Raw genomic sequence first — 25,886 nt, 5'->3', positions numbered from 1 at the left:
GCCCCTCGTCCATCCCCCATAGGGATGGCAAGGGTTCGGTTTGGAGACGGAAATGCTATATCCATCCCCATAACCACGAAAATTAACCATATCCATAACCGCAAATTAACCATCGGGGATTATCCATAACCATATCCACCGGGTAACGGATTTTCAATTGGTTATCAGTTATATACATCTTCATAAAAAAAAATAAAAATATATATATATATTCATCCAATTGACGCATTATAAATTTTAGTAGATACTAATTCCGTCATTAAATAGCAACATCCAATTACAAAAAACTAACAATATATTTGAAGTTGTTCACGATAACATGCACCAATTTTTTGACAGTGAAACTCTTGAAGAGAGATGAATCTGATAAACTTATAATATTTGATAATTGATATATAAAATGATTCAATGAATAATTTGGTTAAGTATAACAATAAGAGTATTGAATTGATGAGGTTGTTGGTATACCCCATGCATGATGTTTGGTGCATAATAAAGATAGTATAGGGTTTGATGCATGCATAACGAATTAGTATAGGGAGGGTTCGGTAAATTGAATAAAATTCTATTATATATCAAAAAAAAAAAAAAAAAAAAATATATATATATATATATATATATATATATATATTCGGGTCAGATTCGGGGATGGATACGGATTGGGGATCCCTATAGCCATATCCAAAATCATAACCGAATAAAGTTCACAGTTTTTCCCCATATCCATACCATACCTGAATTTTCATATCCAAATCTAATCCATTCGGGTGGTTATCCACGGTTATTGGGTTTAACGGTTAGAATTACCATCCCTTATCCCCCACAAATCTAATCTTCTTTATTTTCGATTTGGCTCCATCCTTCATCAATTTATACCCAAATTTGGTATGCAGTTACTTTTGGCTGTGATCTGTCACGATACATCGAGAAGGTGTGTTGAGCTCTGGTTTACATATCGGCTCAGGTGTCCGCACCACTTTCTTCTATCGGTCTGCCTTTATTGGCAGTGTTGCTTGTGGGATTATCACAGGCTTCTTTGTTTTCTTCTCCTTGGTGGCTGCCGTCAGAGAGGGTTTCATTAATGGATCACATGGTCTTCCTTCCTCCCATCTCTGAGGTGTTGATTGGTCGGAATTCTGGAGTAAGTCGATGTACATGGTTCCTGCTGTTCGTGCAGTGCTGTAGAGGCGGTTGTAGCAGAAGGCTAGGGTTCTCTTTCAATGTGTCTTTGTTTTTGGGCTTTAGTCTTTGGGCTTTAGCCTCTGAGGTGTTGATTGGTCGGAATTCTGGAGTAAGTTAGGTGTACATGGTTCCTGTTGTTCGTGTGATGATGCACATGCGGTTGTAGTAGAAGGCTAGGGTTCTCTTTCGGTGTGTCTTTGTTTTTGGGCTTTAGCCTTTGTTTTGGCCCTTTGTGTGTAGTTTGTAAGGTCCATTTTTGTGTTATGTATATGGTTTGGACCTTGGTGTGTAGTTTGTTTGGCCCTTTTTTATTTGTGTTTTAGTGTGGGCCTTTGTGTTGTAAATTTTCGGTTGGTAATAATTTTACTATTTGTAACCCAAAAAAAAAAAAAAAAAACTTAAAGAATCAAACTTGATATGGCATCATCAATAGATCTTGTAGAATAGCATAATGAAATTACAATCATAGACACCAAATTTGTAAATCCCCAATTCACAAAGTCAAGAGAGAAGGAGAACCAAACAAAAATACTATTACACCCTATTGCATTGAGATAAGTATTAGAAAAGAAAATTCATAGATATTAAAGTAATTTTACACAAAAAGATTTTCCTTTTAAAATTTTCTCATCCACATATCATCAATGCATGTCTCTATCTATATTTCCCAAAATTTAAAAATTAAACTAAAAAATCTTTCATTGTTGTAAAAATTGTGGAAATGTATGCCCACATGCTTTAGCTAATAGTGAGGAAGACTTAAGAATAGTTGTGTTGTTGTTGATATGTGAGATTTTTCAAAAGACAATCATTTCATTTTTTGTAAACCTTCACGGATGTAGCTCTATATAACGAGCACTCCGTATGTGATCACAATACACAGTAAAGAACAGAAGTGAAAGCAATTATATCAATATCTCCTTCCTCTCTTTACCTACAATCATTTTGTGTTATAGTTACAAAACTCAACGGTGTGATATTTTGCACCCGCGTTCTTGTCCCTAGCAAATGTTATTTCTCTAATTTTTACCTACTTATAACATTCACGATCTATCTACTTCACATTTTTCTCCCAACTTCTTCCTCCCATATATATTTTTCATTTTCATTTTTTTATACACACACTAGGGCTGGCCCTGAGGGTGTGCAAGTGGTGCCACCGCACAGGGCCCCCAAATCGAAAGAGCCCTCGATTTTTCTATTTTACATGAATATACGTATATAGACCAATATGTGTGGAAAAAATTATAAAATTAACTATTAGCACAAGTGGTACTTATGCTTCTCTGTAATTGTTTGGGAATGGGTTCGAGACTTTGCCTCCATCATTTTTTACTTTATTATTATTAAATACGTAAAGTTTCACAAAAATAATATAAAAATTCCACAAAACTAAAATAAAAATTTTAACCCTGGACCTTTAAGTAATTTTATTTTTTTTGAACAAACAATGTTATTTACGCTAAGGAGAAAGGGGCGGGTTTAACCTCACAATAAGCTAGCAATAATATGGTTCAAACTCGTATTTGACGAGAATCAAACCTAAAACCTCTCACTTACAAGTGAAAAAGAATACCATTAGATTGTACTACTAAATGGTTAGACCTTTAAGTAATTCAGGAAAAAATAATAATTCACCTTTTTGTCAATTCATTTGTTTTATTTTTTTTTTTGCTATTACAATTTAGAGAAAGCACAACTAAAATTTAAAAATAAAAAAAATTATATTCGCAATTTTGGAACCTCTAATTCACTTTCGCATGTGGCCGACTCTGACACACAAAATGGCAGTATTAATGAATTGATTAAGATTAATTAAGATTAAACAGTGACTAAATAGATTTTGATACCGCACAACCAAAAGGAGTATGCCTGAGTATTAAATAAATGTTATTTTGATAGATATTTAGTATTTAGTTATTTACCTATCCAATCCCATTGCTCATCAGTCACCGCATCCGCCATCGCCATGGCCGTTCCTTCAACAACCTTCGTTTTCATCCTCCTCCTCTTCACCTTCTTCCCTCCGACCCACCAAACTGTTTCACTCTCTCTCTCCCCAACCTCCCTCTCCAAATCGGGCGACTCCGTCCTAATCCAATGGTCCGGCATCGACTCGCCCTCTCGACTCGACTGGCTCGGCATCTACTCGCCCCCTTCCTCCCACCACGACAACTTTATAGGATACAAGTTCCTCTCCTCCGCCCCCACATGGAAATCTGGGTCGGGCTCCATTTCCCTCCCTCTGGTCAATCTCCGATTCAACTATTCCTTCCGGATTTTCCGCTGGAACGAGTCCGAGATCGACCCCAACCACCTCGACCAGGACCACAACCCTCTCCCCGGCACCGCCCACCTGCTCGCCACCTCAGATGACGAGGTTAGCTTCGAATCGGGTCGTGTTCCGGATCAGATCCACCTCGCTTACACGGACGGAGATGACGAGATGCGGGTCATGTTCGTGACGCCAGACGGCGGGGAGAGAAAGGTTCGATACGGTCAGAGGGAGGACTCGCTCGATGACGGGGCGGTGGCACGTGTGGGGAGGTATGAAAGGGAGCACATGTGCGATGCACCCGCCAACAACAGTATCGGGTGGAGAGATCCCGGGTTTATCCACGATGCGGTCATGACCCGACTGGGAAAAGGCGTCAGATATTATTACAAGGTAAAATTTACATTTTACTGTTCTAGTTAAATTCTTAACGAGATTGATTACGAATGTTTGGAACTTGGAAGTGCATTAAGAGTAGCTTTTTTAGGAGGCAGTTCCGAAAGCACCTTAATTTCTATCAAAAGTTTCGAACTTTCGATGTACTTTTAATAAAAGTGCTTTTAGTAAAATCACTTATGAACTGAAGAGAAATGCCTTCTAACAAGCATTTCAAGAGGACCTGATAGTAAGTGTTATGTGATCAGGTCGGAAGTGATTCTGAAGGATGGAGCAAAACGCACAGCTTTGTCTCACGAAACGAGGACTCGGATGAAACTACGGCCTTTATGTTTGGTGACATGGGGACTGCAACACCTTATGCAACGTTTCTTCGGACACAAGACGAGAGCATAGCCACTGTGAAATGGATCCTCCGGGATGTTGAGGCTCTTGGTGAAAAGCCGGCTTTTGTTTCCCACATCGGAGACATAAGCTACGCGAGAGGGTACTCGTGGTTGTGGGATCAATTCTTTAGCCAAATTGAACCCCTTGCATCCAAACTTCCATACCATGTTTGTATTGGAAATCACGAGTATGATTGGCCGTTGCAGCCATGGAAACCGGAGTGGGCAACAATGTATGGGACAGATGGTGGGGGAGAATGTGGGGTGCCCTATAGTCTTAAGTTCAACATGCCTGGAAACTCATCTGAACCGACTGGAACAAGTGCCCCAGCTACACGAAATCTTTACTATTCGTTTGATGTTGGGTCAGTACATTTTGTGTACATTTCAACTGAGACCAATTTTGTTGAAGGAAGCAAGCAATTGGAATTTATAAAGCGGGATTTGGAGGCAGTGGATAGGAGGAAGACGCCATTTGTGGTGGTGCAAGGACATAGGCCGATGTACACAACAAGCTACGAGAGAGGTGATGCTCCTTTGAGGGTGAAAATGCTGGAGCATTTGGAGCCTCTGTTTGTGAAGAACAATGTAAATCTTGCACTATGGGGACATGTACACAGATACGAGAGGTTTTGTCAGTTGGTAAACTATACTTGTGGGAGTGTTGGACCTATTCATGTTGTGATTGGGATGGGAGGGCAAGACTGGCAACCGATCTGGGAGCCTAGACCAGATCATCCAACTGACCCAGTGTACCCACAGCCAGAGCGGTCTTTATACCGCGGTGGTGAATTTGGGTACACTAGGTTGGTTGCCACAAGGAAGAAGCTTACACTTACTTATGTTGGAAACCATGATGGGAAGGTGCACGACACAGTGGAGATTCTGGCTTCAGGCCAAGTTCTCGGCGATAGTGGAGCTGGTAGAGGCGGTATCAAGTCTGTTAATATCGGTAGCAGTGGTGATGCTGGGGTTATTAGGAGCAGTGGAGAGTCTACATTCTCTTGGTTTGTGAAGGGAGCAAGTGTGTTGGTGCTTGGGGTTTTTATAGGATACGTTGTGGGTTACATTTCATATTCCAGGAAAAAGGCCGTTCCAGGAAGTAACTGGATTCCTGTGAAGAGTGAGGAAACCTGAGCTCCTACAACTGCAGATTGCTGTGTTTGTAAATATTCAAACTTTCTGCACACATTTGGTGTCGGTAGTGACTTTCACTCCCGTTTTCTCTTCCCGCCATCATCCCCTTATTTCTGCCCCGTCCTTGGATCTTATTTGATTTGTTCGATCCAAAAACTGCGAAAAAAAAGGAGTGGAGGAGAAGAAAATAGGAATGCAAAACTATATGGTGTAATCTAGAGCTGTATGGTTTTTGAATCTGAACATAAAGGCTCGTTTTATTGCATGTATATCCCAAATAGGGGGAACCAGTTATATACAATCAAAAGTAATGTGCAAATTTTCTGTAGACTGCTTGCCGGTATTTCTAAAACTGTTGGCCTTCACTCGAGCAAACGGCGTGTACGTTGATTGGCACCTTTCACTCGAGAGTTAACCTCATCAATATCGTCAGAGAGATTATCGATGGCTTTGTTTTGCCTGCATTTTTCCAAAGTACTTAACAACAATGTAGAGATATAGATGCAAATCACGAAGAAAGTTCACAGCGAAGAACAAAGATATTGACCTGTCGAGTTCATTTCCCATGTCCATAGCCATACCCTTCAAATCCCCCAAAATGTTACTTAGATCTGAAAGTCCATCATCTTGCTTTGCCTTCTCATACTGTTATTCACAAACCAGTCCCAAAATAAGTAAAATCGGGAGGGCACGTAGCCACCGTAATCGCAAACACTTACCTCGACTTTCTGCACGGCACCTGAGCCTTCCGGAGGAGGCGTCACAGGAGCTGACCGCCCTTTCGGACCTAAACCCAACTTTTCCCTCTGCTGTGGATCAGCTTTTTTGGTTGCAGAAGCTGAGCATGATCACCATATACAAAAAGCTTCATGAGGTTTTGAAGAATCAGGAAATGAAGCAAGCAGATTATAACAGAACCAAACCTAATGACAGATCGGGTCCCGAAATATCCTTGGTCTTCTTCGGCTTCCAAGGCATTGAGAACATGCCTCCAAGATTGTTTAAAATCTTCTCACCCTGTTTTCAGAATGCATCATTAGGTATTACGATAAAAAATGCTGCTCCTCTTCGGGTTTCATAGTTTCTTGTGTCACAAGAAAAACTAAAATCATCTAGTTACAAAACCCTAACAAGAAGGAGAGATTACCCGACTCAATTCCTTATCGATATCAACAGCCGCCATGTGAGTCCTTGTAATTTGCTCACCCTGCTGGTGCAACATGTCAAGGGTCCTTGTAGCATCCCCTCTGATGTCCTCTGCAATCCTGAGGCAATTGTTGACACTCTTTGTTGTCTCCTCGGACTTGTTAACAGCATATTTCTCTAACTCTTGCATACTCTGCTGCTCTAATGGTTTTTTTTCGTTACTGAAATCCGGGGTGATAAGCATAGGTTCGGAAGAAGTTCTTCTCGCGGGGTTAAGCGTGTTCTTCCCCGCGTCTGAATCAGCTTGAAAACCTGGGTCTACAGAACCTTGCTTTCCAATCTTTGCAGGCGATTTCTTAAACCCAAACATTTTGCCAAAAAACAATAATTGTCAAAGTGGTCACGCCTGCAAAAGATTACGAATTTAGCAATAGAAGATCAAACTGAAACTTGTCGACCAAAAATTACAACATGGGTTATGATCAAGAACCACAAATGTACCGAGAAATGTTGATAAAAATCGAAACTTGGCAGTGTTTCTTACACAAACTGCCGCGGTCTTTGGGTTATGGGTTTGATTTGTGCTTGAAACAAGAAGAGGAATTAAGGAAGAAATTGGAGAGAAACAAAGGATTTTCTGTGGAGAAGTAATTATTTTCTGTCTCTGTGGTTGTGAGAAAAATCAGAAAAAGACATCGCGAAAAAACAGAGGAATTTGATGGCTCTAACATCCCCCGAGTCCAAGGTCCAACTTTGAGAGACCGTTGGGTAGGATTTTAACTTCTTCCCTCCTCAATTTTTCTCACTTTTTTTTTTTTTTTTTTTTTTTTTTTGGGGTTATTTCTAATCTTATTTTTATGGACGTGTTGCCACGTGGGTGAACCAGATGGCCACCGAGTACTGTGGTCCATTGGCAATGGGCAGGCTTTGTTGTTGAGCGAATGAAAATCTAAAATGGTCTTTAATTGGGTCCCTCATTTTGGGTTCAAAGAGAGGAAGTGATTGGGTAGCCCAAACCTTTGTTTCATCCTATAATTTGTTTGTTTTAATCTTTTGTGAGAGTAATTGAAGATTGAGACTTCTTTTATCGTTTGTAGAAGTGAAATATCGTTAGACTACCTGATAGTTAGTTTGTTTTAGAATTGTTAGGGATCAATCTTTTGTGTTGTGACTACTTTTTCAGCGTGATCGTTAAACTGTCGTCTAATGTTTTTAGCTCTTTTCATGTATAATATGTTTATAAATAATGTACCATAATTTTTACGAAATATCTGTAATGTTGTTGACCCATATATAATACTAACTTAGTAACACCAAGTGACATAAGACTGTCACACTTAACAAAAATTTCTCGCGAGAAATGGATGAACAACAACGTAATCTTTGAAAAAGGATGATTTGAAAATTGAATTAACGTAAAGGAAAAATCAAATTCTCAGCCAAACAAAAACACCACAAAATCAAAGTGGCTAGTTGCAATTTGAAGGGGCAAGAGTCACCAAAAGAAGGTGGTAGTTGAGTTTCCCAAAAAAAAGAAGGAAAAAAACAAGAAAAAAGAAGGTGGTAGTTGCTTGCATGGTAGCTTGTTAGGATAATGGAAAGGCCCACTTGTCTTGGCTAAAAGTGAGATCAAAATCTTCACATACATTTCAAGAAATTTCAAGGAAACGCAGAAACAATCATCATGCAAATAATTGTGCCAAATTTCCAGTTAAGTGAAAGATGGTTGGTTGAGTTGGTAAATATAGTTTTTTTTTTTTTATTAGATCAAAGTCTAGGTTCAATCTGCTATTGACAATCGTTCTTGATGGGTGATCTGTAAAAATGAAAAGAAGGGCTAAGATCTCCAAGTCCTCAAGGAAACTTGTGAAATGCCCGGACTCTGGAATGGGGTAGCCTCCCCTCCACCTAAACTTTTCAGGATCAAAAGAACATGGAGTAAGAACAAAAAATTTCTTTAGTTGGACTAGCTAATTAATTGAAAAAAGATTAATCGTGGGGACGTTGGAAAATGACGAACCAAAACATTTCCCTCGTCTCAAACATGAGGAAGATAAGCAGCCAAAAGGTAACACACTCTCTCTTTCACTAACTCTCTCCTTACTCTGCTAGTAGCTTTCTCAGAGGGATACTGAGAAAGCAATGGCGGCAATGCCGTCAAAGTTCGTCTCAAGCTTCACAGACTCCAACCACAAAAGGAGAAACTCAAGACTCTTCTTTATAACAACCTCTTGTTCTGGCAGCCGAGCAAGGAGGCAGCTTCGTGTGAAGAAGGTGGCGATGGGAAAGATGTCGCTACTCAAACCCAACAAGGTTTGGTTAAATTTGTTTCCTTTTGATATAAAGTTTTGGTTGCAACGTGCATTTTTTTTTCACAAAGTGAAAAGATTGATGCTTTCATAGCCAAATGCATAAGCACTTTCTACCCATCTTCCCTGGAAAGCACTTCAGCTCAAAAGCGTTTTCTCAGAAGCAAGTTGAAATTCTCTCTTCCATGTATTTTGCTAACCGAGATGCATATTCAACTTTTTCTATGTTGTTAAAGCGCTTTCAATATTCATTCATTTATATAAACTTCATGAAGTTGTTAATTGACGAGAAACTATGAAATTGTTTCATTTGGTCAAGTGTTTCAGGAACTTTGGCTACAAATCCTCCGGATTCTTCATCCATTGCATTGAATATCAAATACCATGCCGAATTCACACCCTCTTTCTCTATCGGATAGTTCGCGCTTCGTAAGGCATGCTACGCCACTGCTTAAAGTGTTCGTGACATGCTCATTGTTACTAAGAAAATTACCTATGAGTACTATGGCAGACTGAACGTAAGCAGGCATATTATCTCTCAATGGAGTTTCTACAGGTTTGCCATAAGCCTCTGTCTCTTTATCCTGACGCTGAAAATCACCTTTATTTTCGGCGAACCACGCACTTTATGAGGTAGAGCTCTCTTATGAAGAACTAATATGTCATAAAGCAGGCATATTAGCTCTTCATGAGGTAGATAGTGTTTCTCCAAACTTTAATTAGCTCCTTAAAAAAAAAGTATAATGGCCCTATCACGAGCCGTTTTTGAGGAACCGAATCACTTTTGATCCAACTCAAAGCACAATATTCCGAATCCTGGTTTAGTGTCCTCTCCCTTCAACTAAATGTAAAGGGTATTCCCTCTCTTTCTCATGCTCTTCAAATTGCCTTTCTAAAAGAACTCTTTTACCAATAAATTGGTTAAATTTCCCGAGTTAATAATTAGCTTACTATATTCAACTGAAGTTCAAAACTCAAAAGTTAGCATGCCATTTTCTCCATTAACCATATTTTTGTGAAAGTTATTCGGAGGATCCCCATCGAAGTTCTCTGAGATTCCTAAAGAGAAATGTCACCATTTAAAGTGGATTTGAATTTGGAACTGGCCGCCTAACATTATGAGAGAATATAATTATAAAAAAAATAAAAAATGCCTCAATTGGAATACGATTCCCTTAACAAAAGTTGATTTGGAACTCATTCGATCTTTGATTTCTTTGTCCGTTTCACACAATGACAAACTCACCTATCACCTAGAGTTCCTAGACCAGCAACACCACCTTTAAACAGTGAAAAAACTATAGTATTACTCCTACTTTAATAATGCAATGGTTAATTACTGGCCTACTGCAGTAGTTTGCAGGATTTGAACTTTGAAAGGTCTCAATGTCAAAGGACTAAGTTTGTAGATAGAAACATAGCGTGAAGCGCGCAAACAAATTTCAATTTATTAATGAAGACATTTCATTGAACACTAAGTGAATTTGTTGTCGTCATGCGAACCATGTTGCACATAAGTCAACTTGACATTTGTCAAAGCAATTTGATGAGTGCTATCAAGAGCATTTGTCGAGTGTTGTCGAGATATACCTATCAGATATTACATCAAACACTTTGTGGGTACAAAGGAGACCCATATCAAATATTCAGAAGGTTCCTAGATGATCTTCAAGGGCTTGTTTCCCGGTCTCCTAGTGATTATGAGAACACCTGGGTCCCAATATACATCCGCCCTTAGTAGTTTGTAAAACCAATATGGTCCATCTCCATTTAAACAAATTTAAAAATTTTACAGTGCTCAAGCGCATGTGGATGCATAGTTTCTTTATTTATTTGGTCAAAGAGTCTAAAGAAACAAACCATAAAACTCTTAATCATATCATGCTCGTATACATAGTTAAAAGAAATACTCCACAAACCGTAAGCATAAATTGTAGATGCATATCGGGAGAAAAACAGACTCATAGACATGACTTAAAAGCTTAATTGAGCATTATAGTTCTAGTGGGACTTGCATGCCCTAGCTTTATAGTTCACAAATGTGTTTGTTTTGCCCAAGCTAGCTAGCTACATCACGAAGTGTCCGACTTTTCAAGCCACTGATACAGTTGCAAGCTTCTGTACATCAAGCAGAATGAGAAACAATACGTAGTATATCTGTATACACATTTAAATATATTATATTTTAAGTTTTTTCTATCCAAAATGGTATATGAGATTAGTATAACTCTTCACTTTGATCCCTGAGAATTAAAATCGATAGAAGTGATTTCTGAGTTTGACCATCGTCAATTATTTTAGTCATCATGTAAGAATTGTCTGTTAAATTAGGATATATTTTATACAAAGTTTTAACATTTTTGTTTTCCGTGTCTGGGTTTCTTAAACTTATGATGTGATTGAAGTGGTTCATCAGGCAGACTCTTTACTATATATAGTAATGCCAATTGTAACTTGTACATTGGGAGGAAGATAGAAAGGAAAAAGGCCATAGAACTCTAGTGCGTGGTCCATCCTTAATTTCATAGATTACAGCGCAGAAACAAAGTTATTTGCATTTTAAAGCAGCACCACTTAATAAAAAATGATTCTGTACTATATATATAAAGCTAAAGTTAAAGAGGAACACTCGATCTCCTACAATTATTTGTGCATGAAAGCTAGCTAGCAATTTGGTTCATGCATATACATATTATTTGGTATATTTCACTTCCGACATGCATATATTTGTGTGAGCAGTTAAGATTCTGCAGAACTTATATCTTTTGGTCCAAATGGTTGTGTATGTCCCTTTCAGTGCTAGGGTTTTGTTAAGGGAACTATACAAAATGGTTGCTCAAGCTAGAATCATGGCATATTTGCCTCCACTATATAGTGAGTGTAATGATTATAATTTACTAACAATGGAAACTTATGATGACATAACACATCTAGGGTTCAATGCTTCTGGTTATTGGGATGATGCCCTGACCTACTTTTTTGTTGTAATATTTATGCTTGTAATAATTTTTCGGTGTTGGCTGTGGATAATTCTTAGCATCTTTTCCTTTTTTATTAGAGTAGAGGTTTAGAACAAAAAGAATAGAGGAAGAATTAGAAAAATTTGGAAAGAGACTTTAAGAAAAGATTTGGAAAGAGACTTTTACCTAACAGAAGACATGATGCAAAATCGAGCGCAGTAGCATTCTAGAATTTATATAGCCGACAAAAGGCAAATGTACATTAGGACCAAAGTGGTCCTAGAACCACCTGGAATCCGGGAAATATATATGTGAAGGTCTTCTAATGACGTTCTGAATATTTGGTTCTGATCCTTTTTGTTCCCACCAAGTGTTTCATGTAATGTTTACTAGCATATCTCGACAGAGACCTGTTGTGCTAACAACACTCGACAGATTGTCTCTCACTCATCAGATTGCTTCAGCAAATGTCAATATATGTTGACATCTGCTCGTAAAATAGTTTGACTAATGACAACAAGTCCACCAAGTATTTGACAAAATATCTCAGTAAATAAATTGAATTTTTCTACGGTTTTCCGCTCCGTTTCTGTCTAAAAATCTTCGACCTTTAATAGCAAGACCACCCAAAATTCAAATCATTGATCCACCACTATAGCCAACCCGACTTACTGAGATAAAACTTTGTTATTGTATTATAACAAAACTAGCCCTAAAATTTACACTTTGTACAATTATTTTCCATGTCAATCGATGGAGTTAAATATCATGAAGGTAAATTGGATATTTTTTTTACGTGCCAACTGCCAACTACATGAAATTGCCTACATTTGATCGATAAAATATATGTAATTATGTACGCCTTTATGCGTTCCATTATATTAGGATAGGGGTAACCTAATATACCTCCCCTGTCAATATACATTTCTTGAGAGCGAGGGTAAACCAAAAGTAGAAGAAAAAAAAAACTCAAGGAAAGTGGTCCCTTGCAATATTGATCACAAAAATTTGAGTCTTCATCATATAATTGCTACATAATTAACCAACGATCACCAACATAAACAAAAATAATAAAATTACAACCAATATGAACAGGACGTGCTTGCCCGAAGTTCCTAAAGTTATATTTCTACTTAGTCGGAACCCAAATCGTTCCTTGTTTGAAAATAATAAAAAAAGAAGAGAAAAACTTGTTCTTTATCGCATTAATTTGGGCAGTGCTAGTGGCTTCTGCAGAGAATACAGATGCAGATCTTTGGAGATTATGAAAATGAGCATATTGGGCCTCATGAATCATGATTTACCACATTAATCCCACAAAGATTTGATTGGTACCTTATACATTTATATTCCATACTATTATAATAAGAAGATTATGCTAGTAATTATGCTAATTATGGTGCACCTATAAATTATCTAATCCATCTGTGTAAATTTTTTAATGTTTAATCTAAACTGTTTAGAACAGTAGAATACATATTATATCATTTATACACGATATACTGGCATGCAGATTAATGTATAATCAAGAAAAGCGCCTTATTGGTGTAGGTTTATCATGAGCTCTGAATCATGCATGACAATGATAAAACTACATCAAGACAAAGTTCCAAATCCAAGGAACGTGATATATATAATTGCTTGTTTCTATATGCCATGTGATGTTTATATAGATCGAGCTGGATTTTGGTATTTTGTTTGGTGAATTCTGAATTTGTATTATTACTTTATCTAAAGGCTGGAGGTAAACCTGAACTGTTGAAGAAATAATGTTTTAGGCTTTTAGTGAACTGTTGAAGAAATAATGTTTTAGGCTTTTAGTGAGTCACTCTCGTTTTATTTTTTTTTCTTCTTTAAAGTTCAACATAATGCAGCGCAATCAAGTGCACTGTGCAAACGCATTCAAATAGAATAGCTTTCTGGATCATGGGTTAGGAGTAAATCATCGATATGGCAAGTTGGCAATCTTACTGTTTATTGAAGCAGCTTTTACGTTGGATAAAATTTTGCGTAAAATTGAATGAGATCAAAATACATAATAATTCATGTTTTTTTATTTTTTGGAGTTCGTGTGAGAAAGAAGCTTTCTTCACCGGTTGTGCCGGTGATACTGTTAGTTTGGACCCATCCTGCCCTGTATATATGCTAGTATAGACATCATAGAGAACCAATAATTCAAAGATTAATTTGCAAGGTATTGATCTCTTATTGTATTTAATTAATACATAATATTATTTTATCAAGATAATAATTGATATGAGATTTGTAATAATAATCAAATAAGAGAACCGGTGGATCCAAAACAAGGGACGGGGAGAGGCTCCTCACTGTTCTCAACTGTATGCTGAGGAGGAAACCGCAACCACTCTGATGATGACATTACAAATTTTTGGATTCCGAGGTTAGACTTTAATTCAACCATGAAATCATAACGCATATATTCTCTCCAATTTCCATACATATTGAGGTAACTTTTCAAGTTAAAGTTCACAAAATAACTACAGATTTATACTGAATACCAAAGGATTTCGAATAAACATACGATAATCAACCTCAATAATTTGGTATCGAACTCGTTATCTATGAAAGTCGTATCTAAGAGCAGAAACTTATAAAAAGTGTAACACTATATTTTCTCCAACAAGATAAATGCTTAACATTACTACACCAAATATTCATTAATGACAAATTAAACACTTACTAATCGCTTCTACCCGGTGGAATGTGTAAAAAACACAATTTTTGAGTCACCCACGTCTAGGAGGGACCCTAATGTTTTTGGGCAGGCGATTATATGGAGTCCTACAATAGTATGATTAAATATACAAAATACAAAATAAGACATTTCTAAATATAATAATAAACATGAAAAAATAAAGGTATGTATGATATTTTATAGTACTAAGCATGACAAATCGGATTAGTTAGGTACATTTCAAGTGTCATCCAAATTTTTGGAATCAGCAATATTCACTCAGAACGGAAATTTTTTCTTTTTAAATTGAAATTTCCATTTCAACTTGTATCTTGCAACAATCGATCCAATTACCCCAACGTATCTCTATAAAATCTTGTGAAATGACATGTGGGTCCCTGGGGTACGCAGTCTCCACACTCACCCTTCTAACAAAATACATAGTATATTAATTTATATCGTATCTTGACAGAGCAACTTACATAAATTGAACGTCATGCGACAGTAAGTTTATTTTATGTAATTAAGTCATTCTCACACTCATACGTAGGTCTTACAGATCATCGATTGCTAAAAAAATAAAAATATTATAGTGTTCCGAAATATACTATCCACAAAGATTTTCAAAGTTAGCAGTTCTTTATATTTGACCAAATTTTTTTTTTACAATGGTTGCCCTTTAACAAGGATTTGCATCATCACCTGAGTTTAAGAGGCTGAACTTCCTAAGTAAAACATACATATCGTTGAATTTTAATTCAACAGTTACAATTATTATAATTTTTAAAAAATCTTTTGTTTGTAATTGTTGGATCAGAATCTAACGGTTTATGTACTTTGCTCAGAAGACTTAACCTCCTGAGCTCAGGAGAGGTTCCAAATCCCTTTAACAATACATGGTCTATTATTTTTTATTTTGTAAAAATCGGTTGAAACGACGTGCTTGCTTACTTGCACGAGGCTCAAATAGTTTTTATATCAATTAAAAAGATTTGGATATTAGTCTCCCCTTCGGATCTGGCTTCTCTGCCCTCCGGTTCTCATACACTCTCATCCCCTCTTATTTGTGCAGTTACGGTTAAGTCACGTTAACATTTTATATCACTATTGTCTTTTGTCTTATTATCTTTATAAAAAGAATCAATATAAAATGTTGACGTAGTTTAACCGTGATCGCACAAAATAGGAGGGGATGGGAGTGTATGAGAACTGGGAGGGCAGAGAAGCCGGGTCCCTCTCCTTCTCCTCACCCCCTCCCCCCGGAGCCTTTCAAAAGCCTTGCCCAATTGAGGGAGTGTAATATTTAATTAGGAAAACTAATGAAAATTATTTGAAAACTTTGAGTTTTAACGATAAGGACAAAATAAAGGGTAAAGTAAATAGTACCAAAATTGATTTTTTTTTAGTGTAAAAATGTGGTTTTTCGTTAAAATAAAAAGTACCGGGAGCTTTTCGTTAAAGTTCCATATTTAATTTGGGTAATAATATGATTAATATCCTCCAAAACAAAATAAAATAATATCCTCCAAGATTTTTTTTTTTTTTTTTGAGGAAAATAATATCCTCCAAGATAAATATATTTGATTTATTATTTGTAAAAAAAAAAAGGACACGACAAAGAAATTAAGGTAAAAGGGGATGATGAACTTGGTTAAGTGTTCATCCCCTTATCACCTGTAGGCAAATATTGTTGGTTTGTTTATTTTATTTTTTTGGTCAAATGGATACATTGTTTGTTGAAACTTAATTTGACAACTGAACCATACTCGTTTGATTTCAACACCTTCTGATATGATTCATTGACTTTAATTTTAATTAACTACGGTTTATGAAAGTTGATAGCAATACTTCATCGCTCTAATCTAGTCATGTGTATCTAGCATTTACCCGCGTGATGCATAGATTGATTATGACGAACTTTACTAAGGAGAAAAATTACGCTATGAATTTCACAAAAAAAAAAAAAAAAAAAAAAAAAAAAAAAAAAAAAGTTACGCTATGAATGTGAGTTAGTTACCGCAAGCATGGAGAGCTTGAGAGAGAAGTTAGGGGTGTTGGATAGAGGAAGGTGGGTAAATCAAATTATATATAAATTGATTTAGAGTAATAATGACATAATAGTTAGTTTATCGTTGTCAAATGGTTGTTTATTTCTCTTTGGTTAACAAAGAGTTATCTTCGTATCTAGATATAGCATTTACATGGCAAACATTGGTGAGATTTGTGAGAAAAGAAAACTTGTTCTCTATGAACAAATATAGAACTAGGAGTGGATCCAAGACACCGTTTTTTTACATAATTTTTTATACACATTTTTGTTGGGCCCATTCCGTAATGTATGTTAATAATTCAGACCATCTACCTTTCACAACATCATTTATAGATCATCATTGCAAAATTAGACAAATCTAGAACAATTAATGCATTCATTTGTAATGAAGAAAATTGATGAATACAATTCTACAAAGAAACCCTAAACCTTTAGTCCAATGTCATATGATTTCAGATTTGAGTAATTTTTGGTAGATATGGACTTTGTGGGAAGACCTAAAAGATAGACGATTCAGATCGTTGAAATACATATTACAAAGAACCCCACGAAAAACATGTGTAAAAAGTTGTGCAACATATCCATCTCCTAAAATTAATTTCTCTGAGAATTACGTTATAGTCTTGTATCATAGAAAAAGCCCACAAAGAAGAGAACAAAACGAATTCAAACTTAATCGTACCATAGATGGATTTTTTTTTATATGTTACACGTGTTAATGTTCTCACAATTATTGGTATGAACATGATGTTACAACTCAAGCAACATGGTTAACTAAAGCCATGAATGTTGAGCATTGGAGAATTGTCCAAGTCATTGCAACAGTCGTACATGTAATCAACATCGTTAATTAAACACATATATTGAAAAAAAATCGAGTTTGGGATTCTACAATAAACTTGAAAATAAAATGATGAATATAATGACGAAAATCCTTCACCACCACATGAACCGGCCACATGATGATATATCTTCAATATATATATATGCGCGCACACACACATACACACGCATAAAGGGTAGCATTCACAAAGTACCATGCTACTATTCTTCGATTAAGTTACTCAATCAACATCTGACCCATGCAATAATACACACACACATGATGCATTAATTCCGTAGCCAAAAGACATGAATATAAAGAAATTGAAGGAAAGTACATCTCACTGTAATTAACATAAGAGTAATACTAGAAAAATCAACTATTTAAATTAAATTTTGTAAATCATATGATGTGTTTATGGTTAGATTGGTACTTAAGTGTTAATTAATATGTTTGTTTTTTACTTATAACACATCACATAGTACACAAATTTAATTTAAAATTTTGGTCTATCTAGTACTACTTTTCACGGAAAAATACATCTAATTGTAATTAACATATTTTTATTGGAAAAATCTTGTAGTCAAAACTATTTATTCCTGAATAACTATTTAAAGTTCATATGCCAAATATCAAATGAACCGGCGATTTTTTTTGTCACTCATATGTAGTAATAAGGTTGAAGTATCAAAACCGTTGGATACACAAGGATCGTTAAATAGTTTTTTTTATTGGTTTTTAGCAAAAGATGATATTTAAATTATTATTAAAAAAATAAATGGTTCTCCTTAATATATTTGTACGATAAAAGTATGTTGCTAACAATTGAGTGGACAATGAAGTGCACCGAATAAGTAGACATGAGCATTAATTGTCTTCATTGTTCAGATACAAGCAATGTTTAGAGAGAAATTCAAACGAATACAAGAATGAAGACTCTTAGCCGGCTGATATGCAAAATAGGCTTCTTTTTTCTTCTTTTTTTTGTATAAACGCGTGAGGGGCCATTTGCCCCGGTCTCCCCTTGGCTTTGCTTAATACGAGCCTCCCGTACTATATTTGAAAGGTTGACGGCGATTTTTCTAACTTATCTTTTCTCTCTTCCCTCCCTACCTTCTCTCTTCTCCATTTGATTCCTTTTTTCCAATTCTCTCTCTCCCTCTCTCCCTCTCTCCCCCCCTCTCTCTCTCTCTCTCTCTCTCTCTCTCTCTCTCTCTCTCTCTCTCTCTCTCTCTCCAAATATTGCCACTGTGCATTGACGAGACTAAGCTTTCCATCCCTTCTTGATAAAGTTCATAAACTACGCGTCCTTTCCAACACTCACTCACCAAAACCCTAATTTTATCTCTTTTTTTTTTTCTTCTCTCTCTCTCTCTCTCTCTCTCTCCCTCGTCCTTCAAATTCATGCTCAATTCTCACGGCCGATTACAATCCACCACTTCACGGCGGATCGTCCTGATCGATTCTCATGGACGACGACAACGAAAAACGACATCCACTAACCACGACCGAGTTCACGACTCAGTCCACCTGGACTCCCGACTCGGACAGCGCCTACTTCTTCAATACCCACGACAGAGACAACAACATACTCAGCGAGTTCGGCTGGATTTTCAACCCGGACGCCTCCAAACCCGATGACTGCTTCCCCTGCCTCGACCCCATCGCCGCCGCCGCCGACACGTCCGATTTGGCGGGAACTACTAGTAGTGGTCCTCTTGTTTTGGAGAACAACAGCAGCAGCAGCAGCGCCGCCTTTGGGAGCCCCGACCCGGCCCCTGTTGTCGGATCCGCTTCGACCAATCCGTCAGCGTCTACGAGCTCCAGCGAGGATCCGCCTGAGAGGTCTACAGGCTCCGGTGGCAAACCACCGCCCGAGATACCGTGAGTTGGGTTTCCATGATTGAGTATTATTGATTAATGATGGCTTAATGCGTGATTAACTTGCTTTTTCGTGGGCTAAAACTGTGGGAGGGGATCTTTTAACAAAATAAATAGTTCAACGGTGAAAAATGAAAAATATCAAGAAGGGAATGCAAAATCTGCAATTGGGGTGTGCGTCCGTACGCTGTAGAAAGTAAGAAACTAGAAGAAGCTCCACTTCATGCAAGTTGGGGTGGCATTTTCGTAAATCCACAGAGATTTAGGGCGTGGCAAAGCAAATTTAACCGAGATTGAAGGGCTTTTCAAGTTTCTAATTTTATGGACGCGAACACCGCCGTAACAGCGGCGGGATGGCGTGCTAAAATTCGCACTTTTAGGTAAACGCGTGCGGGGAAAAAAGAGGGAGAATATGGTGGAAATAAAGCGAGTTTTTATTATATGATTGTTTGTAAATGATTTGGGTTTAATTAGGAACAATAATGTAATTATATGCTTGCTTTATTTGTTGTAGGGTTTTTTAATATTTTAATATTGATTTGTTTCGTTATTATTGCGACTAGTGCAGTAGCATTTTCGTGAGCAAGTGATCGATGCATGTGACATACTTGTCTCTTAAGTTGCACTACCATAATAAAGAGAGAGTTGGGTGATGATAATTCTGGATTCTTCTTTAATTTGTGGTGCATATTTTTGGATTTCTTCCTAATAATAGGGGTTTATAATTACACAGAGAGATTTTACAATGTGTCGGGAATATGGGTCGGTACAACAAATATCACAATACAAGTGGTTAAACAATATAAATGATTGAATACTTGGAGAAAAAAAAAAATTCAACCATTGATTTTATGACTTGGCCGTGTTCCTGACACACTGAAAATTTCAAAATTACATGCACCATCTCACTTATAGTCGCCGACCATGTTGAACCATTTACTAATGCATGTAAAGTACTGTTTTGAATTTGAGATTTAATGTAATTTTGATAAGAATTAATGGTTTATTCCCTGACAATTTAAGGTTAATTTGGTCCTATACTCTGCCATCCCTCCTCCTGATGTGCACTAATTGTTTTTTTTTTTTTTAGTACATTGATATATTTTTACACAATGGAAGATGGGTAGTTCGGTTAAACCATACAATGAGCAAACTAATTTGGTATCAAATTTGTCATCAGTAATTGTTAAAATAAGTATGTTGTTGTATTTCCAAAAACTCTAGTATTTAACAACTACAAATACACTTGCATTTTAGATTTAATTAACGTAAAACATAATGCATGATATACACACACACACACACATAATACACTTGCATATTAGTTTTCAGTGGTAATTGAGACTTAATTAATAGAGCACTACTCTTTCATTGGTATTAGTTTTAGTTGGATCACATTAATTAGAAACTAAACATGCATGAATATGTAGTAGTACTTTATATAACATTTCCGTTTAATTTCCAATATATAGGAAATAAAATTCACTTATGTTTTGCCTTTTTTCTTTGGATTTTTCAAGCTATTGTTTTTGTTGTGATAATTGTAGGTAAAATATTTTGTAGGAGTAAGGTTAAAATGAAGGGGCCGAAGAGAATCCGGCAGCCAAGATTCGCATTCATAACAAAGAGTGAAGTTGATCATCTTGAGGATGGCTACCGTTGGCGGAAATATGGTCAGAAGGCTGTTAAAAATAGCCCCTTTCCAAGGTCTAACTTTTCTTTTAATTTTTTTTATATTGTTATTTGGGAAAGGTTCGAAACTATTTCATTAGTTTAGGGAGGAAGAAGTTTTGAACTCTCATCGCATAAATAGAAACCCAACATCCTATCCACTAGGATGTTAGCTAGACCTCATCTGTAGAATCTGATTCATGAGGAATGCACCATTTACATACAAAGCTTAATATATATACACACACTAGTTAAGCTGAAGATACTACGTGCAGCTGCTAGGCAAGCCTGGCTTCCAAGGTCTGTCACTAAATTACTATCTCCACTAAATTAGCTGGCGAGGAACTTGACATTCTTTTCAGTGCTGAATTCAAACTAAAAATGTTGGTTGATTTGATTAAACAACAATTTTCTTATGGTACTTGCTATATATTTGATTTTGAGATTGTTAAATCCTTGTCATCTGTAAACATGGAAACATTTTTCTTAATTTCTTATAACTGATAACTTTATTTATGTTTACCCTAAGTCTCCAAGCCTCAGGAATACGTCTAGAGATTGTATAATTTACGAGCGTGGCATTCCATTATCTAACGACAGAGAATACTTGAATATTAAACGACTAATTTCTTCTAGCTGACGAAATTTACAAATATGGGCTCAAACAACTTCAAATTGAATTATTGAAACAAGAGAATATTCGAACAGCAAATGTATGTACATGCATGCCTTGTAGTTTTTATATGCACATTCTTACACTCAATCTTTTGTTTAATTTGCAGGAGCTATTATCGCTGCACAAATACCAAATGCACGGTGAAGAAAAGAGTTGAGCGTTCCTCTCAAGATCCCACAACTGTAATTACCACATATGAAGGCCAACACTGTCATCATACAGTTGCATTCCCTCGTGGGGGAGTCATTGGTCATGAATCTGGCTTTGCAGGCCACCAGTTGGCTCAGCTGCCTCCAGCCTCACAGTTCATGTATTATCCAACAATTCGACCCAGAGAGATAACTAGTCCTATTAATTTGACCCCAACCTCGTCGCACCAAGTAGTAGTCCCACGTCATGACGATGATCAAGCTGCAGGAGGATCATCCCACTCCACTGACCCTCAGCTAACCCCACCTCTTCCTACAGACGAAGGGCTTCTTGGAGACATTGTACCTCCTGGGATGCGAAATTGATGAGGACACGGATAAAATGGTAACAATACACACCAATATTCCACTTGAATTATTTAACTGTTGAATGCATATAAAGATCTTTCTAATTTATAATGCCTAAGAAGAATGATTTTCATGACATAACACGTTATAGTAGCAGTGTACTCGTAGAAGTTGCTCTTACGATAAAAGTTCATAACGTCTGTACTTCCTTCTTAACAATCACCTAGCTTGAACACTTTCAGATATATATATATATATATATATTAATCACCAGAATATAGGCAATAGTACTGTTGGTTTGAACACCCTAAAAGTTAAAAGGATGATGAAGAATTATAGCAACTTAATTATATAGTAATTTTGATTTCTTGAGATGCATGTTACTTTAGGCGCTTGAATGGAAGAATGTAGCTTTTTAAGGATGAGGATCCACTCCGGATCCTCTTTGTGAGGATCTTAGGAATCCTCGTATCATGATAGTTCATAGTACATCATGTGGACGGTTTTCGTTAGGTACTATTTGTGTTTAATTTTAAATAAATAATTTTAAATAAACGGTTAGAATGTGAGGATCCCTAGAATCCCCACAACTTGAATCCGAATGGAATCCAAATATTCTTTTTAATTCTATCTCCTTGTTCTTAATCTATATGACTAGGGAAGGGGATCCTCTTTGGATCATTTCCACCTAATCCTCTCAATCAATCAATCTGGGCTCTTAAAATTTGATCAAACGGCTACAGTTATTATAACTTTTAAAGAGGCCCTTATTTGTAGCTGTTTGATCAAATTTCAAGGGTCCGGATTGATTGATTGAGAGGATTTAGTGAAAGAGATTCGGAGATGATCCCTTTCCTATGACTAGTATATAGTTTTGGAATGAGGATCCTCTCCAGATCCTATTTGTGAGGATCCAGGGGCTCCTTCAATTACGTCCGTTCATCGTACATCGTGTAGTCAGAAATCATTGTAAATTTATGCATTTAAAATTGAATACAAATATTACATGAGGAATATTAATCGTACGATTTACGATAAACGGACACAAAGAGGATCCGAAGAGGATCCTCGTTCATAGTTTTGTGCATCTAATTATGTGCTTGTGGCTTTTGATGCACCACCACTATCAACATCATGTAGTTCTCATTGGCTACAAACTTATCTGCTACGCTTGGGATCTAGTGCTAGGTTGTTGACTATATCTTATCTTTTGATTAGAAGCATGCCAACTTTAATTATTATGCCTACACATCTTCTTTTCAGCTGTCTCCTCATTCAGCTAAAACAAGTTAAAGGAAGCTCCATAACATGATAATTCAATTTTTTTTCCCTTAAAGGGCGTTTGGATTGATTATTTTCATCTCCATATTTGCAATACATATCTGATCATTCAAATGTTAAACTGTTATACTCTCGGAAACCTCCGACGTTATTACAATCTTGTGGGGCGAAACTCAACATTTTTTGTTATGTGAGTTGAAAATTTAACTGACCATTTAATAATCATTTTATTTTTAATTTTAGTTTATAAAGACTATAAACTTATTTGGTAAATGTTTTCAATTAAAAATAAAATAAGATAAATTTAAAGCTATTTTTTGAGTTTTCATACATTGGGGGATTTAAAAAAAAAAAAAAAAAAAACTAAAATGGTTATTAAATGGTTATTTTTTGGTGTGTACTAATAAGAGTTTGAAAACTGAAAATAAAGGGTGGTTTGATAACCAATTCATTTCAGTTTTTATTTTTATATTTTTTTAACTAAAAACTTGTTGGTAACTATTTTTAGTTTTCCAAAAATTGAAAACTACTACTGAGCCTGGTAACTTAGATTTGTAACTATGCAGCGCATTAAAGTGATTGGTAGTGGTAGAGCTTGAGTTGGGTGGGTAAAGATGGGGTGCGAGGTTGCATTAAGCACGTCATATGCTACTCGGGTTAGTAGGACACCCCACTCCTCAAGGGTGGTAGCAAACCAACAAAAATTAAAAAAAAAAAATTCTTTTTTTTTCTTTTTTCTTTTTTTGCCTTTTTGAGCTTCCAAAACTTGACTTGGTTAACAAATGGGGTGGCTATATTACTCTCAGGAGGTGGTATGCGCTAAGACTCGTGCATTCATATATATATATATATATATGAATGGGGTGGCTATATTACTCTCAGGAGGTGGTATGCGCTAAGACTCGTGCATTCATATATATATATAAATAGATCAAAATATGCATCAATTGAGAATTTTGGGATTGACCAGAACATTTTAAAAAGTAAGAGGGAAAAAGCCTACAAAAGAAGAAACGCATACAAATTGATGCCGTACGTTCTCATTCATAATGGCTGCAGTAAAAAACGCAAAACCCTTTAGTGTGTAATAATCCATGAGATACGCAAATTTCATTTTCAGTGCTGTTAATCATGGTTTAGCAGATAATACGTACTTAATTAAACTAAATCTTTGTTGTGTAGGTAGGGCTGTAGGATCAATATTGTTAAATTAGCTTGGCCAACGTCGTCGTCTCTACAGGCCATGCATGCATACGGGTAGGCTTAGCAGCTGCATTTTCTTCAGCTTCTGATCTAGCTAGTATATATTAAGCTTTGTATGTAAATTAATGGATTGTACCTCATGAACAGAATCTTTCATTTTTTGTACATATATAATCGAACAAATTATCCCAAGAATATCATATATTTATTCGCAACGTTAATTGCGAAAGTTGATTAACTCAACACTGAGATTTGATTACCATATTTATTCAGACAGAACTTTTGAAGACTCCACTTTTTGTTTTATTTCACGTGATATTTTTTCAGACATCGTATCGTTTTAGTATGCAGTTTTAGTTCTTAATACTGATCACATTGGATTTGGTTGGTTTTACGGACTTTAATTTGTATTATTTTATAATATAAATAAAGCATTTATTCAACAAATAACATATGTGTGTGTGTGTGTGTGTGTATATATATGTGTGTGTGTGTGTGTGTGTGTGTGTACCATGCATCGATCGTATTGTAATCATTTCGGTAGGTTTTGTAAAGTAATCGTCAGCTTCAAAACCCAGAATTAATCGCCAAACTAAATTTGTATGATCCTTGAAACATATTGTTTTTCCAGGAGATATGTGAATTGCCCTAGTTGTATAGTTGTCGGCTGAGTTTGCGTATGCGTTGCTTGGCCGACATTGCTTTTTTCACTCTTCCTTTTCACCTTTGTTTCGTCTTTTTCCGGCAATTACGTACGTAAAGCTTCCTTACCGGCCGACTGGTGTTAATTAAAGTGCCAATTCCCTTACCCCTGCGCCATTTACCAGAATTGTTAATTAATTGCCGCCTCATATTCTAAAGCTGGACATGATTAATTTATGTATACCTACCGGCCTAGCTTTTTCATGAATAGCAGTTTTACAAATTCGGTTTGAGATTCAGAGAGGAACGTACACTAGTTAATTAACTACTAATCAAGTAACGCAGTGACCAGTGGCCCCCTCTTTTTGTTTGGTGATGGCAGTTGCTTTCTGTCGAACATAATTTCCCTTTAAAAACCCTAGAAAGCACCCGTGAGTAAAGTTACCCTAAGGACGTATAAAGAAGTTATCTTACGTTAGGTTGCGGATTAATCCTGTTATAGTTGATATCGTTGTTATTGTGTTTGCAAGTGCAGCTAGCTGCAACGGAGTATAACTAAAACATAAAAATCCAATCGATTAGAACTAGATGGTATTTATTTTGGTCCAAGTTTTAGAAATTATAACGATGTGGTTAATTTTGATAAATTCTGTGTGCATGCATACATTAACAATTC

General features: G+C 36.4%; 3 protein-coding genes across 4 annotated transcripts; 2 read left to right on the top strand and 1 right to left on the bottom strand.

The window, feature by feature from the left end:
* The first annotated feature begins 3,111 nt into the window (after window positions 1–3,111).
* Window positions 3,112–5,704, top strand: LOC103947234 (probable inactive purple acid phosphatase 2). The gene is made up of 2 exons (XM_009358102.3): window positions 3,112–3,850; window positions 4,102–5,704. The coding sequence occupies exons 1-2, from the start codon at window positions 3,152–3,154 to the stop codon at window positions 5,374–5,376; spliced, it is 1,974 nt and encodes a 657-aa protein (XP_009356377.2). The 5' UTR covers window positions 3,112–3,151; the 3' UTR covers window positions 5,377–5,704.
* On the bottom strand, window positions 5,527–7,119 carry LOC125471462 (putative SNAP25 homologous protein SNAP30). The gene is made up of 5 exons (XM_048571856.1): window positions 6,524–7,119; window positions 6,300–6,393; window positions 6,096–6,214; window positions 5,924–6,021; window positions 5,527–5,835 (listed from the first exon to the last, which is right to left on the bottom strand). The coding sequence occupies exons 1-5, from the start codon at window positions 6,890–6,892 to the stop codon at window positions 5,739–5,741; spliced, it is 777 nt and encodes a 258-aa protein (XP_048427813.1). The 5' UTR covers window positions 6,893–7,119; the 3' UTR covers window positions 5,527–5,738.
* An 11,454-nt stretch (window positions 7,120–18,573) lies between these two features.
* On the top strand, window positions 18,574–24,811 carry LOC103947236 (probable WRKY transcription factor 57). 2 transcript variants are annotated; one of them, XM_009358105.3, is made up of 4 exons: window positions 18,574–19,243; window positions 20,804–20,947; window positions 21,694–22,121; window positions 24,548–24,811. In XM_009358105.3, exons 1-3 carry the CDS (start codon window positions 18,828–18,830, stop codon window positions 22,100–22,102), a joined length of 969 nt encoding a protein of 322 aa, XP_009356380.2. In that variant the 5' UTR covers window positions 18,574–18,827; the 3' UTR covers window positions 22,103–22,121; window positions 24,548–24,811. The 2 variants fall into 2 exon arrangements, with proteins under 2 accessions (XP_009356380.2, XP_009356381.2); XM_009358106.3 differs by having other exon boundaries at window positions 18,854–19,243; window positions 20,788–20,947.
* The last annotated feature ends 1,075 nt before the right edge of the window (window positions 24,812–25,886 follow it).

This window comes from the organism of the source record quoted next, unplaced genomic scaffold (genome assembly GCF_019419815.1).
Source record: "Pyrus x bretschneideri cultivar Hongxiangsu unplaced genomic scaffold, Pyrus_bretschneideri_v1 Contig6, whole genome shotgun sequence".
Lineage (NCBI taxonomy): Eukaryota > Viridiplantae > Streptophyta > Magnoliopsida > Rosales > Rosaceae > Pyrus > Pyrus x bretschneideri.
The sequence above is the reverse complement of the archived record's forward strand: the minus strand, read 5'-3'. Positions and strand labels throughout refer to the sequence as shown.

Excerpts from the sequence above, each read along its gene's own strand:
- LOC125471462 (XM_048571856.1), bottom strand. The coding sequence starts at position 6,892 with ATGTTTGGGTTTAAGAAATCGCCTGCAAAGATTGGAAAGCAAGGTTCT. Across the intron at positions 6,215-6,299 it reads GGGACCCGATCTGTCATTAG|CTTCTGCAACCAAAAAAGCT; the intron begins GTTTGGTTCTGT and ends GATCATGCTCAG. Across the intron at positions 5,836-5,923 it reads ATGGGAAATGAACTCGACAG|GCAAAACAAAGCCATCGATA; the intron begins GTCAATATCTTT and ends GGAAAAATGCAG.
- LOC103947234 (XM_009358102.3), top strand. The coding sequence starts at position 3,152 with ATGGCCGTTCCTTCAACAACCTTCGTTTTCATCCTCCTCCTCTTCACC. Across the intron at positions 3,851-4,101 it reads GCGTCAGATATTATTACAAG|GTCGGAAGTGATTCTGAAGG; the intron begins GTAAAATTTACA and ends TTATGTGATCAG.
- LOC103947236 (XM_009358105.3), top strand. The coding sequence starts at position 18,828 with ATGGACGACGACAACGAAAAACGACATCCACTAACCACGACCGAGTTC. Across the intron at positions 19,244-20,803 it reads AAACCACCGCCCGAGATACC|GAGTAAGGTTAAAATGAAGG; the intron begins GTGAGTTGGGTT and ends AATATTTTGTAG. Across the intron at positions 20,948-21,693 it reads AAAAATAGCCCCTTTCCAAG|GAGCTATTATCGCTGCACAA; the intron begins GTCTAACTTTTC and ends TTTAATTTGCAG.